Genomic DNA, 15,043 nt, shown 5'->3' with positions numbered 1-15,043 from the left:
AAGAGGTGTGGATTGGATTATCCCGTGTTCAGAGTTGAAGCTTCCTTATACATACATGGCGAGTATCTGTCAGTGTTTGAACAGAAGATAGCGTATTTTACCCATCAACTGAGCAAGATCTAAGAAATTCTGTAGAGGAAAATTGCACACTAAATTTTAAGAATATTAGCGAAACAAGGATCTTGTTTACTATTTGTGAAACAAACTATTAAAATTCCCAAAATCATGTTCGCATTTCTTAAACCAGAATCAAATTAACTATTAAAAACAGAATGGCGTTGAATTCCGCATGTAATAAAAGTGACGAAATTTGTTGTACTCGTATGCCTTCGATAGAGCCTTTTTCAGCCTAAGCAAAGTTTTAATCGCTTGAATTTTGAGCTCATTTCGAACGTTTAGTTAAAAGTTGAACGACAGATTTTTAACACGGTGAATTTAAAAATGTCATTCAAGAAAATTAGCTTCAGTTTAAGCCCAGCGATTTATTTCTTACTCTACATTTAAATTCTGTGATAAATATCTTATACCTAAAAATTGTGACTGCAATGCTTTTACAGTTCAAGACTGTCAGCATTTCTACATGGCTTAATACTTTACCTCGTGAATTTTAAACTATTTAAAAGTCCGTTGCCTAATTTCCAATTTAATGATTTGCAATTATGTATATACAAAGGAATTCAATAACTTCTGCGTGAATTCGAGAGATTTAAATTTGGTACACTATGTATGTGTAAAATTTCGTAATTAATCCAAATTTAAAAATCAAGGTTTCCATAAGTAATTTTAAAGTAACTAAACTCAGAACTAAGGGAAGTCCAAAACAAGCTAAGGAGAATGTAAGCGTGTATTTTGCAGCGAACCTGAATTTATATAAACAGAGGTTGCGTCTTCGCGATTCTAGATTACTGATAACTGGTTTATAAAAGAGTTTTCGTTTGAAAAAGGAGTAATGCAGCTTATATGAACTAGTGAAATTTTAAAGCACTAAATAAGTTTTGAGAATCGGAATTAGAAGTTCTCGGTCTGTTTAAACGTTTCTTATGCATGAAGCTACTTTTTAAATCTTCCGTTGATGCCCAAGAAGTCTGACAATTTCGAAATGAATAAACAATGTTCTACATTTTATTATGAAAACAACTTTTTAAAAACTTAACAATGAATATAATTTCGGAGATCATAGAAAAATTCCTCAGCGAGTAAAATTTCAAATGGTCAGTCGAAATTTTTGACCTCCGAGTTTGAGGTTAACAAAGCAGTTTCATCCACATTCATCTCTCGTTTTGCCTCCTGTAATAAGCAACGTAACATAGTCTCACTACTCACTTGAACTGTAGAGGTACACTTAAAAGCTCAGCTTAATAATGAGGCAGAGTTAACACGCATGTGAATGATTTTCCAAAAAATCGTTCACGGAGGTCTGCTTGCCGACATACGAGAGTTTCGAATGGAAGTACAAATGGATGTTCCCAGTATACGCGTACAGTTTCATCCGAATACTTGAAAGCTTCAATGTCTAAATTTGGGTCCAAAAATTTTCGAATAATGGACATCGCTCTAGAGGCGAAATTTTTGGACAAATCCAATACAAATACCTTAGGAGGGTCGCTAAAATAGCGCACGTTTTCCAAATATTTTATATGGTGAGAATCAGTCGCAGAACCTGCATCTTCCAAACCAGAACTCTCCGTATCTTCCAAATAAATATAATTATTAGAACCTTTATTTGAATACTCTTGCTGCGCTTCATGGGGTTTCGTTATTAAAGTTTCAGCCGTAACTAATGGAATTTCAGCTGCAACGTCAGACTCTGCATTTGTTTCTTCATTTAATTCTTGAGATATTTCATGGGGTTCAGTTACAAAGGTTACAGGCGTTACTAATGGCCTTTCAGTAGTTTCATCGTACAACTTGGTATTTTCTGCCACCTCAACTGAGGAATGATCTTTGATTTCATCTTGCATTACAAATGTAGAAGACATCGATGGCTCCTGTGCTGCATCATGAAGATTTTCTCCAATTCTTCGTAGAATTTCAGTAGAGTTAAGTATCGTTTCTTCTTCCTCATCCTCAGAAACTGAAAGCTGCAATCCCGGTTCAGAGCCTAAATTAATCTTCAGCTGGTTTATTTCTTCAGCGTCCGGAGAGATAGATCTTTTGGACACACTAATAGTTTCGCCATCACTTTTTCTGCCGACAAGGGCACATTTAAAGTCATAATCTGTAGTTAAAACTGCGAGACTCAGGAATAGGTCTTCTGCTCCACTACCGCACTTTTTCGAAATAATTCTAGCAACACAAGCCAGTATTTCATTGAGCGCCCTGGAATAAAGTTACAGGAATCTAAGATTAAATGCTAACTTGAGACATTCAGAACTACTGAAAATTCAACTTCTGTCAAAATTCGTTTAAGACAAATTACCTTACCTTTTAACTATATCTAAAATTTAGAGTTAACCAAATTGAAATTAAATTTCCGAGTTTTATACAATGAGTGTAAACATAACCCATTCTTGTAGAATTTAATATTCATTATACAGCATTAAATATTCCGATTAACAAATTGCCAATCTCATTACTAAAGAGTGTTAAGGCCCATTTAATACCAAAACTGAAGAACAATGAGCTGATGCCCAGTTAAAATTATTTAACCGAATCTGCTTTAAGACTGGTTTGGTAGGTTATGGCAAAGCAAACTAGGGCTATCTGTCTAAAGGGAGGAATACCTTTGGACGACTTTCTAACGGAAACTGGCTTATACACGTTACAGATTTTCGTGGTTTTTCTCCCTATGCAGATAGTTCGTTCTGCCTGAAATCGAACTTATGTCAGAACTACCATTGTTCAGCGATTTTACCGCTCGAAGGCTTTAAGGAGAGGCGTCTTTTCAGATAACTAGATAATTTTTAAGGGAAATACTCACGAATGGAGTCGTTTAAACATAGCTACCCTTTTCACTGGGAATTAAACCTTAGAGAAACTCACTTGAGTCCGTTATCTCACTCCGTATTAACCCCTTAACCTACGATTTAGATTCGAAGATGTTGGGCCGAAACTGTATACAAGCTCGCGCAGCGTTCGGGACATTTGCACGGCTTGTGCAACACGCTAATCCGGGCAATCGTAAACATGACGAATTATGAAATTTTCGAAGTATAGGTGAATAATTATTGATGATACATCCGATGACGATCAACTACCAGAGTCCTGGCTTTGGGGTCCAAAAATCTGGGACTATACGATGCCTCCTGGCATGAGAGGAAGCCTTATGTCAATTAGGAGGAAGAGGAGAATTTGATATATTTAATCTAATATTTCATGACATTTTGGAACAATATTGTAACCGAAACGAATCAGTATGCAGATCAAATACGAGAAAATCCACATAGAACACGAGTGTAAAAAATGTAAAGTTCCGTTACATGTACCAGAATGCTTTGAAATGCATCATACAGATTACTAATTTTGTATTTTGGAGTTTTGTATAAATAAACATTTTGTAATACTTGCGTCTACCACAATTATTGTATCAGACTGTAATTGCGTATCAAATATTCCACGTAATATTCACTTCCGGCTCGATCACCGTACGCGGTCTATGCCAGTCAGTCATTGTAGATTAAGAGGTTAGACAGGAGGTAACTAACAAGGCGGAAAAAAGCCAATAGGCTAAAACGAGGCAGAGCACGTCAGCTGAGAAAGGGGGCCTCAAAGAAAAGCCAAACGGCTGAAAGAGGAAGGGGCGCTTTTTTGATAAAAAGGGGGACGATGCAAAGTTATAAACTGATCCAAGAAGCGGTGATCCTTCACGGCTAAAAGAGAGGGGGAACAAAAAGCCAATAGTCTAAAACAAGCATTTCGTATCGTTCCTCAAATATGATGCATTTTGTGTGTCGTGTTCCACTTCTACGAATTTTTCAGCGCCGCTGTTGAGGGTTAAAAATGAAACTAAGGTTTGTGCATTTAAAATTAGTCTGAACATTAGATGATCCCTGAAATTAGCCAACTCATTTGGTCCAAGATATTAATATACCTCGCGTTATTGCATGTTTGAGTTTTATTCTATTGCGATGAAATTATCGCATTCAGATAAGTGACGTTTTGATTTTTTATTATTGCAGAAACTGGCATTGAGTTATGAAACAAGACGACCTCATTTACTGCTCACTGGCGTAGATTTAACTTCATTTAGGTTAAAAATTAAGCCAATTGGAGGAAGAATTTAATTTGACTTTTGAAATGAATCTTATTTAGCTTTTAAATGTGTATTGTCTAACTATAAAATACTGAAGACAACACCATATTTATGCAATTTCAGATAGCTGAAATTGGAAATAAAATATCTTGCGTATTCATCGCAAAGGGCATTTCTGCGGAATAGCATTTTAGTATGGAAAATTGAATGAAGTTGCTGAATCAAACAGAGTCGAAATATTAGCGCAATCAAGAATGAGAATGCTAAGTACTAGAATACGAAACGCAAAGGAAAAGAAATTAAAACAGTTTGGTTCCATGAAGAATTGTCATAAATCCATTTGTGAAAAGCTGAGCTAATAGTCGTAAAATCAGTAAGATTCTTTAAAATATTTGAAATCCTTAATTAGCAAATAAATGTTTAATTATGAAACTTCAGTTAAGTGTAGGAAGTTATTTTGAACTTAAATTGCCACAATTGCAAATACTCCAGCTGAAGTTAAGATTAATTTAGTAACCCGAAATATTTACTTCGCAGGGAATTTTAAAAAATTTAGCTCAATATACGAAATTAAAAGTTTCTTTTCGTGCAACAGAATTCCTGAAATCTGTTTTTATGCAGAAATGAAGAGTTAAATATCTAAACTATTTCCTGGATTTCTAGTTTCCATTTCAAAATACTTACGAACATTTCCTTTCTATATCATATTGGTCTTTAAGAGCTCCGATGTAATCAGAAACAATACACACCTGGAACTTTCGCCGGTTAACGCATTTAGAAATTTCTAGATAGCCTGCAAAGTAATAAGATAACAGCTAATTAATATCTGTACAGTATAAATAAAATTTGTTTAATATGGAAGATTTGTAAAGATATATAAAATATTGTATTATTACATAGATCAAATTAAAGTCGGAATAAAAATATCTCCTTGGGCCTTTAGGAACACCTCTTGAAATACATTAATTGGAAATTAAAACCAATTTCAAATATTGAAAGAAATCCAAAAATGGACGTTTACTACTAGTCTGAAAACTGACCACTAAACAACGAATTTTGCCAAGATTGAACTGAATAATGCACAATGTCACGAGTCACAGAAATATCTAAATAAGCCAGAACATCGAGTTATATTTTACTCAAGTTACTAGATAAGTACGCTAATTACTATTTTTCTGCTCGCATGGGTGAGCAAACTTTTGTGTAAATGCATCAAAAAACTCATTCATGTGAAATGCTTAACACGTTGAGCGCGGCGCCGGGCCCTGGGGACCGGCAGTTAACTTTCAGTGTGGCCGGCGTCGGTCCCTAGGGACCGGCAGGAACACATTGTGCCCGGCGCCGGTTCTTGGGGACCGGCACTGGAATTTCGTTTGGCTGGCGTCGGTCCGCAGGACCGATAGTATTAACATTGGCAACCATGAGCTTTGCGCCACGCACAGGTAGGGCGCGTATGTCGGTAGCCGACAAAGCTCACCAACAGATAATCTCTAATCAGTGCATGAAGTCGCGGATCATCCTGCAGCATTGCACCGCTTGATCGCTGTCGGCGGCTGAACGGAAAGGACAGCAAATTCGGCGCCGCGCTCAACGTGTTAAGAAGCTATTTTTTGAAAAACAAACTTTTAACAAAGGTTTGGCATAACTAGCCAGTCTGATGAATTTTATTATTTGCACAAGAATGGTCAAAATCCGTTTAGAAAGATACTGCCGCAAACCAAATTGAGGAGTATTCCTATCTACAGAGTTCTAAATGAGAGAGCCTTAGTCGATATTTCTGAACACTCTTACCGGTTCTTTTATAAAGAAAAATCATCATTCTAGCTTCAGTTTAAATGCTACATAATTACAGAAGCTTGGATAAAAGCAATTGGGATCCATTTGACCAGTCAAAAACTTTTAAATACAACGTCTTATCGGGTATCAAAAGCTCATTTTGTTCGCAGAAGAATTCGTAGTCGTTAAAAGTTTTTAAACCTTTTAACGAGTAGATATAAGCCTGGGTATAGCCCGATTACCGTCTGCGGTATATTTCTAACAAATTATGAACTTTCTCCAATTAGGTTTACCTACTAGAAATTTTTCATTCCATTTCCATAGAAATGGATTATTAATGTTCATTTGCGATAAATTTACGTTGATCATTTGTAGCAAAATGCCATCCATTTTACCTGAAAATTAGGACGGGAAATAAAAACTTACACAGGAAGTCTCAATCCACCAAATGCTTTAGATACTATAAGATTTTTCATCACTTCAGCTTTCCTACTGCATCAGAATCGAGAAAAAAACACTCTGTACTTAACAGAACTTTTATAAGCAATAACACTTAAAGCGAAACATTTCTGCAAGAAATTTAAGTCAGTAGGCAACAAGCATCTTTTAAAATCAGTCGCATACGTTAAATTTAGTCTAAATAACAAGAAGTGTCTAGAAAATTCATAAACGAATCTAATCACCTACACGCATACCTTCATTTCTTCCACGTCTTCAAAATATATACGCCAAACGTGTCAGGATGAGCAGGCTGCTTATTTTAGATACAACACTATCAGTGTAATCAAAGCAGACAAATTTAAGCTACTTGCCATTAGAATCCCTCATCAGGTGTTGCCGAAAGTAATGCTTAATAAAATCAGCGCTAAACTAAGAGTTAGAGAGACACTGAAGATTTAGCTTATGATAGGCGCGCAACATTTCAATTTAAATATTCTTGCAGGAAAGTCTGAAACTAACTCAAATTCTTTCAGAAATTTGATTTCTCATTTAGAAGTACAGGCAGAAAAATTTAGCTGCTAATAATCTGCAGACAGAAAGTTGAATTGCGAAGATTAACTGGAACTGGCAATGCAGCTCTACTTAGAACTTTCAAAATGCAGAAGAATTTGGCCAAACTCTTCTGCAAATTGATTCTAAAAATGCTAAAGATAATTTGGTGCCTACTCAAAATTAAGTTAAAAAGGATTATGCATCTACGTATGTACTGAAAACTGAAGATTAAATAGGATTAACAGGTATTTCAACTTTGCGTTTTGCGTGCAAGAGATACCTCGCCTAAGTGAGTGATATTCGTAAGAGTAAGTGACCAAGGGGCTCATGTTCCCATTACCTTTAGAGGACCAATCTTGAAATGTAACTTAAAGCCAGTGAATTCACAGAGTTTCAAAGTAATCTAATTGACAGTGTTCAGCAGTCTTTCCATCAGTTACTGGTAGATTTTAATCTTTGAAAGGCTTAGAATTAACGAAATTCTGGAAATGTCCTTATTGTAGTGAGACATGTTATTTTAGTTCGCTAAAATTAGTACACGTTTAATATAATCTAGCGTCGCGTTGAATGGGCAAAAGATAAAGTGCAAAAGGGAGTAAAGTATTCTATTTTTAGCCCGAAAGGGTTATTAGTGTCGAAACGGGAATTTGCGGTGTATCACTTCAAATGTCTGAATCCCTTTTCAAATTATTGGCCCGAAATATTAGACCCCTGCATTATATTTAATGAAATTAAATGGGGAAGAATCAACATTAATGTATGCATGCATGTTGCTCGCACTGCAAAAAAAATAACGAGTGCACATAGAGGCATTCAGTTTTGAATAACTGAATCTTCCACTCGACGATTTGCACCCGATTCAAATTCGAATTTTATCATTTCACATCATAAAAACTTATGAATTTTGAGTATCAAAATCAATGATTTCAAAGCTAGGAGTGGTACAGAATAAAACATTAATATCAGCGAGCAAGACTACATCGGAAATTCTAACGATGTGCTGTTTTTAAATTTTGCTATTAAACCGAATTTTATGTAGCTTAAGTGCGAAAAACTTTATATTAAATGAAGTTAACACACCAAACGTTAACAAGACAGTTTTGCATGCTAGCTTACCAAGAAAACTGAACATTGATATAATGAACTAAAAACCTGGAAAAATTAGAACTGCATGCCATGCTTAACATGGTTTGGTTTATTTAATTATGGCAAAGCACATTAGGGCTATCTGCCTAAAGGGAGGGATGCCTTCGTTGAGGACTTTCTAAGGCAAACCGACTCGTATACACGTTACACATGGACGCTTAACATGAATCCATGCTTATCGGGAATTGCAAAAATATGCTGCTTTTAAAATTTTTTTAGTTTGTTGAATTATATGGCATAAATGCAAAGAAAATGCTTTGTAATAAAGCTAAAAAGACAGATTGGCAAGAGTAAATGCAAGAGCACTGCCAACTTAAAAATGCCTTAACCGTTTTGAGCGACGGTTAAAATCTAAAACCTTTCAGATTTTGCTTCTGTATTTAAGTGAATCTAGTTTTAAATTTCTCACGAACTTATTTCGTTTATTCTTCTAACTAAATTTTTCTTACTGACTTTTCTATCCCAATGAACAAACTATGTCACAAATAAGGTAAATTTAGCATTTGGTATTTGTTTTGACAAACGGTTTTCAAGGCAAAGGTTGGGACACAAGTCTGAGATGTAGTTAATGGTGGGATACATACGTCCCACATGTAGCGATAAGTCTATCGCTCTTTAAAACTTTTATATGAAATAGATTTTACACTGTATTATACAGGGTAAAGCATTTTATATAACCCAACATTACACACCGGGAACTTTATTTGTCCTTTTCTTTATTCATTTGTGTAGAAAGAGCACAGTGGCTTCCATTAATTTATTTTTCAAGTATTGGAAGACGATACCCATCATTCAGGAGATTTTAAGTACTTTTTAAACTTTTGCTGGGACATGCGTCCCGTTAGTAGTGAACGGGTTAAGAAACAGATTCTTTGGGTTTTCGAATTTACTTATGTGAATCATTAAGTATGAACATCTATATCGGTGTGATTTCCGATACGCGTATTTGTAATAAATTTTTAAGTAATCCAATGCATCATTAATTTTTACACTTAAAACGAGAGTTAAAACGAAACCTATTGCTCGAGTCCACATTTGTTCACAAAGTTGACATTTCAGTGAAAACATGGATGACAGCATTAATAAAGCACAAGCAATTTGATCATAACTTCAAAGAACATAATGTACTATCGTCGAAGGCGAAACTTCATGCGAGTATTTCATACAAAAATTCTGAAAGAGGGGTGAAATCTGAAAGCTTTAGCAACAAAAATTCATGACTAAAACCTTCAGTTGATTGGCAGTTAATTTTAAGCAGGTAGCTTTGAGTTTGAGTGCCGAGTGAATATGTTTATTTCCGAAACCAGTTTAAAATTCATTACAGTAAACTGCAATGTTTAATCACTAAAATAATGATGTTGCTAGAAATAAAGCTAGAATATCTCACGTCTTTCGATCATTTAAAGGTTCAGTTAGAAAGGCAACTACTAAATCTATGTAAAAAAGAAATTGTAAAAACGCATTTATTTTTTGGCGATGCAAGATAGATTCTATGGAATTTTCAAATCCTGCTAAATCCCCGAAATGCTCGGCATCGGCAAACAAACTCTGTATTTAGTTTCTTTGAAAATATGGTAACTAATTGTAGAGTTTCTTGATGAGCATTTTAGCGCTGGGAGTTACACTGAAAGAAACTTCCTTTGTCGCACTTAAGTTCAAGATATCGAATAACTCAGAACTGCCTTGAATGACTCACGGAAGATAGAGATTAGACTCGAAGGCCTAGTGCCTTAAAGTTAACAGGTCCTAAAGATCCACAATTTGAAGAATAAATCACATTTGTTACAGTAACCAATTTAGGTAATTTTTCAACTGATGATAAAGTTATAACTGAACAGCGATTGTGCAAACATCGTTAAGTTTACAAGAAACCATATTAACGACGAACCACATTCTTGTATTACTAGCCTTCTCTTTACATTATCAAATGTAATGGTATAAGTATACAGCATGCCTTGAAATGCAGAAATAAAACGTAATGTATCCGATAAAGCTTACATCATCAGTAGAAGTTTGGAACTGTCAATTGGTAAGTTACACGCTTTGTATTCTGAAACACAAAGTTTCTACATGCTTATCTTAGAATCCTTGCTGAAAAATTCAGATTTTTATCTTAAGGTTTCATCAGAAGGCTACGAGAATTTAGTTAAAACTCAAACGTTGGTGGTTGAGAAGTGCAAAAACTGAATATTTTAATCAGAAATGAAAGATAATTTAATTGAAAGTCTGTTTAAAATGCAGTAAAAGATAAGCATTATTCAAAATCTAACTTCGGGTAATGTACTCACTTGTCCACCAGTCTGATCCACGTCTGCAAAACTGTTGAAAGAAGCCTTCGTTACTCAGAAACTTCAACTTGACTAGGCCAGAAAGTTCTTCAGTGCATGATATCGCAACATCAAAAACACATCTGATGTATGGCTCTTGAGAACTGAAAATATTGGCAAAATGAAGATTAGCGAATTAAACAATTACAAGTTAAACGAAGGCTGTTTCAAGAGATTCAAGATGTTTATCTGACCATGAAGCTGTAGACCACAACAAAACCCAAATTTTTCATACTCAGCTATTTTCCAGGAATGAAAATCAAATATTTAATGGATCCAGAGTAGTAAACTTCACCATCATTTCAATGAGCATCATTCCTATGCTGCTGAGGCAGCATCTACATAATGTTGTAAATCTTTGACAATAGCTTATGGCAAAGCATATCAGAGCTATTTGCCCAAGCGAAGGGACAGCCTTTGTAAAAGACTTCGAAGAAAATTGGCGACTAAAACATGTTCAGATAGGAACACTAGAGTTCAGCGGCTTTATCTACATTAAGGTGCTTATTAGATATGAGCAATTCCAAAACTTTTACAAGAGAAGGGATAAGAATTTCAAGGTGCCCTGCATTTGTTATCGGCTTTTCTTAAGAATACAAGATTAGACGTTAAAATCTTCAACAGAATCTTCTCGAATTTTTTCAGCTTTCATTTCGCCATCAGTAATTTATGACGCCTTCATCCGGTCAGTTATTACAGAGGGAAAAATTAATGCACGTTCTACGCGACCTCGTGATTAATCAATTTAGATTGTTGGAATTTGGTAGAAGATTTAGTATACCTCGAATTTAACAGGAGTGTGGATCTTCTGTAGTTATATCTGTAGAAATAATTCAGTTTTCTGTTCAACGTTCCCTTTCAAGAAATATGTTCTCTTTTATCGTTAGAAATTCTAAATTACCGAGTACGTTCGCAGAGAAAATGGTGTATTGTAAACGGAATTTTGCCCAAGTGCTTAAACAAGCGATTTCTCATTTTATAGTTTCAAATAACAGCATTTCTTGCTAACTACAATGCTTAATAAAGCATAAAATAAATTTTAGTGACGGTATATTAATTATGACTTAATGCGACAAGCATGTAGCTTACAAGTTAGAAAAAATTATCACTTGGCATTTTGCTTCCTATGAATTGTATTGAGAAAAATGTTTAGTAAAAGGCAACGTCGATTTTAGAAATTACGTAACTGAAAGTTTCAGTTGAAGTAGAAATGGACAGCTGATTTCGGCAAATTAAAAACTAACGTTTTCCTTCAGAATGTTACTTTATAGAAGGTTCTTCCCATTTCGCCTTTGCAAGAGAAAAAATGTTCCAGTTGAAAGAATTCAAAACTGGAAGGTGAAGTATAAAGAGAGTAACATTTTTGAAGGAGAATGGGTTGGTTGGGGGTTTTTTGGCACAAAACTCATGGGTGAAGGAGAATGGGAGTAATGTACTGGCTATGAAGTATTATGACTGTGCAAACCCATCATTCAAATGAGGAATTTATATTGCCGAATTTCGGTCATGCACTAAATTTGTACATAAGCCATGGCTCCCATTCTCCCTCCAAAATGTTCTTGATGTAAAACCTCTTCAGAAATACAGTATAGAATTCCTTCAACGTTAACGCTTATTTAATCTTAAGACATTTTTATGCGATCAGGCCTAGATCGAAGCACAGATTTTGGGGTTGTTGCAGTATCTTAATTCTTTTTAACAGTTACTGCAAATCCATTACACAAAATATTTAAATAATTATGTAACTATAAATTGAGAGCAAGATTAAGCATGTTGCATTCATACTTTATTTGTAAGAAAAATGGAAACTTCAAGGCCAGAACTCTTTCGAGACATCCAAAATGAGATTGAGATTTATATTAGTCCATACAAAGGGCTTTAACGTTAAGACATTCATACGTTGGAATGTGTATCATGCGCTTGAAATATAAAAACGAGCAACCAAAATTTCAAACTATGCGAATGCTCTCACTAAGCTACTGTTCAAGTTGTAAGTGAAATTTAATGCAATAAATAATTCTAATTTAATCTAATGAATCCTCAATATTGATTCAAATGAAGTTTCCATACTGTGAAACAGTCGCTTTTGGTGGTAATTTTCATGCAAATTCCTACAAATAACCAAGAGGCAATTGGTATGACATGTTAGAACACTTAGTGAGAACATGGAGTTTTCTGTTCGTGAAACTATGTTTAAACTGTTAACAGTACAAGAGCTTCGAAGTTATGGAGCAAAGACTTAATCAGGTAATTTGATGTATATAGGACATCTTGGATGCGTTTAATCCGAATTTAAAATTACATGTCGGTCTAGAAATTAAGATTGGGAATAGGAAACAAATATCTTGAATGCACCTTTTAAAACCTCTATATTTCGGTGAAATATGAACATTTAATCATAAATGGTTATAGATACCGTGGATTGGATTGCTTGTTATTGGTTTGTTTTTTGCGATTATTGCAAAGCCTCGAGAGCTATCTAAGAGGAGGTAAACCTCCGTGGAGGACTTTCCGAGGTAAACTGGTTCATATAAGAGTTGCACATGGCGAAGACCACGAAAACGCCCCATGCAGCCAGCCTGTTCGCGGAATTGGAACCCGGAACGAATTAGCAGTGTTCAGCGACTGTAAATTCGCTGAACACTGCTAATTCACCCGCTGGCGGGCCTGAAAAATAAATTAATAATTCAATAGATGATCTGGTTTATTACAGCAAAGCTAGGTGCAGGCATTTGCCTAAGGAAAGGGATGTCTTCGTGGAGTACTTCCGAAGGGAAACCTGTTCATATGTCCTAGTTGCACATTATGAAAATCATGGAAACGTCCAAGCAGCCAACCCGTTTTACCTGGAATCGAACCCAAGACTGAACTACTAGTGTTGAGATTTTACCATTCGGGAAGCCGAATTACTAGTTAATCATAAACCATATTATTTCTAATTTGCCTGAATTATGCTGCAAAGTAAATTGCTTAAACCTGTGCATCCTGCAGGAAGGATTATTTCATTAGTTTACTCACAACTCGTGCGTTGTTAAAGGAAAATAAAGAAACTGACAATGAAATAAGAATAAAAGTACATTTGATTGAGACATTGTGTATTATAGCAATTGCTTTGCTTCACGTAAGTGTTAATGAAAAATGTAATGTACCACATCATTCCTAGGAACTGCAATTAAAGAATTAGCAGCAGTTTTTAAATCCTATGAATTTAATTACCGAATATTTGAATTTTTTGGAGCAATACTTACATTAGGAAGTTTTTCACGAGGGAGCAGGCTATCGTACTATTTAAAACTTTTAAGAAATTTAATAACTTATTACATCATTACATTAATGCAACATTACATTTGGTTGTTATTACATCATTAAGAACTGATGCTACTCTAAATTCTGTTTGGAAAAGAAATTAAATATACTCGATTCAATCTGAAAGAAATTAACTTAATTAACAGCATATTGTACGTAATTTAAAATTCAAATGGTCAAATCTTGGAGTTTTTACTTAAGAAAGTTAAAGGATAACTTTGTAGTTACCCACTGCTCTGTTTGCACTATGACAAAAGGCAATCTGTTAGGTTATTTCATTTTCAGATTTTTTTTAAGTTCATGCTAAAATTTACTTCTGGATGTTTCCGAAAATTTAATGTTAGGAAATATCATGGTAACATGCAAATTATTGCAGTTCATTTACACAAAAAGGTTTGAAATACAAATGCACATATTTTAAAATTTCAATATCCCGTTTCATTTCTAAGCGAATTGCAGACGAAAAGTTAAATCATTTTACTGAATAAAGCCCCATTACAAAGCCTTTTGAATAAACAACCTTATTTGTAAAAACTAAATTTCAATCCAAAAGTGTAAATGAACACTTTATAAATTTTCTTCCAAATAAGAATTATTCTACAGTATTTCAACTCCGGAATACAATATTGTGACTACACTTCATTGTCAAGAAAAAGGGTAATTAAACTATAATTAAATTTTTTTTATTTCAAAAGCAAAGCCAATAAAGTACCTAAAACTTTGTAATATTTATTTTTCTTAGCAGATTAAGTAGTACGAAAAATATTAAACCGTTAGATTCTAGTACATGAAAGTTGTGTAAATACTAACAAGCGATTAAGAACAAAAAATCGCATTTAAAAGCGATGTAATAAAATTTTACCGGCATAATTCTTCGAGACTTTCATCTGTATCTGGCAAAAATTCCCTACTTTCCGTCTGATTTCGCACGTTTGAACATTGCAGAATTCTTTCAATACAATCTTCACAACTAATAAAAGGCAGACAGCCTATAAAAATAAAAAAATCCATTTTGTACAATAACCACCAAGCAAAATAAAAAAACATGACAACAAAAGTAAAGATTAAATAATAGCAACAAGTCTTAATTTTACCATATACGAATAGCAGACTTAACAACCACATACTGCTAGTGATGACTTCAAACAACCGAGAAACGAAGTTTCTTCCATGCTATACTTATAGCGAACTTAAGTGAATCACTTTCAAGTTTGAGTTCCAAAAGTCTCACTCCCATGCGGCAGGTTTATATAACATACAGCACTGTGCCTTTCTAAGATGTAAAATACTATTAAACGAGAAT

At 34.6% G+C, this 15,043-nt stretch overlaps 1 protein-coding gene across 1 annotated transcript; it reads right to left on the bottom strand.

The window, feature by feature from the left end:
- Positions 1-1,100: 1,100 nt before the first annotated feature.
- LOC118195355 (uncharacterized) lies at positions 1,101-14,966 on the bottom strand. Its single transcript, XM_035366657.2, has 5 exons — positions 14,835-14,966; positions 14,603-14,729; positions 10,396-10,538; positions 4,877-4,985; positions 1,101-2,319 (listed from the first exon to the last, which is right to left on the bottom strand). The coding sequence occupies exons 1-5, from the start codon at positions 14,863-14,865 to the stop codon at positions 1,356-1,358; spliced, it is 1,374 nt and encodes a 457-aa protein (XP_035222548.1). The 5' UTR covers positions 14,866-14,966; the 3' UTR covers positions 1,101-1,355.
- Positions 14,967-15,043: the final 77 nt, after the last annotated feature.

This window comes from Stegodyphus dumicola, chromosome 2 (genome assembly GCF_044657685.1).
Source record: "Stegodyphus dumicola isolate Sdum_Otavi_A_Nest chromosome 2, ASM4465768v1".
Lineage (NCBI taxonomy): Eukaryota > Metazoa > Arthropoda > Arachnida > Araneae > Eresidae > Stegodyphus > Stegodyphus dumicola.
The sequence above is the reverse complement of the archived record's forward strand: the minus strand, read 5'-3'. Positions and strand labels throughout refer to the sequence as shown.

Bases quoted from the DNA above. Each gene is read 5' to 3' on its own strand.
- LOC118195355 (XM_035366657.2), bottom strand. From the start codon at position 14,865: ATGTGGTTGTTAAGTCTGCTATTCGTATATG. The intron at 4,986-10,395 runs GTGAGTACATTA...ATTACTTTGCAG, and splicing joins TGGATCAGACTGGTGGACAA to GCTATCTAGAAATTTCTAAA. The intron at 2,320-4,876 runs GTAAGTATTTTG...ACTTTATTCCAG, and splicing joins GATATAGAAAGGAAATGTTC to GGCGCTCAATGAAATACTGG.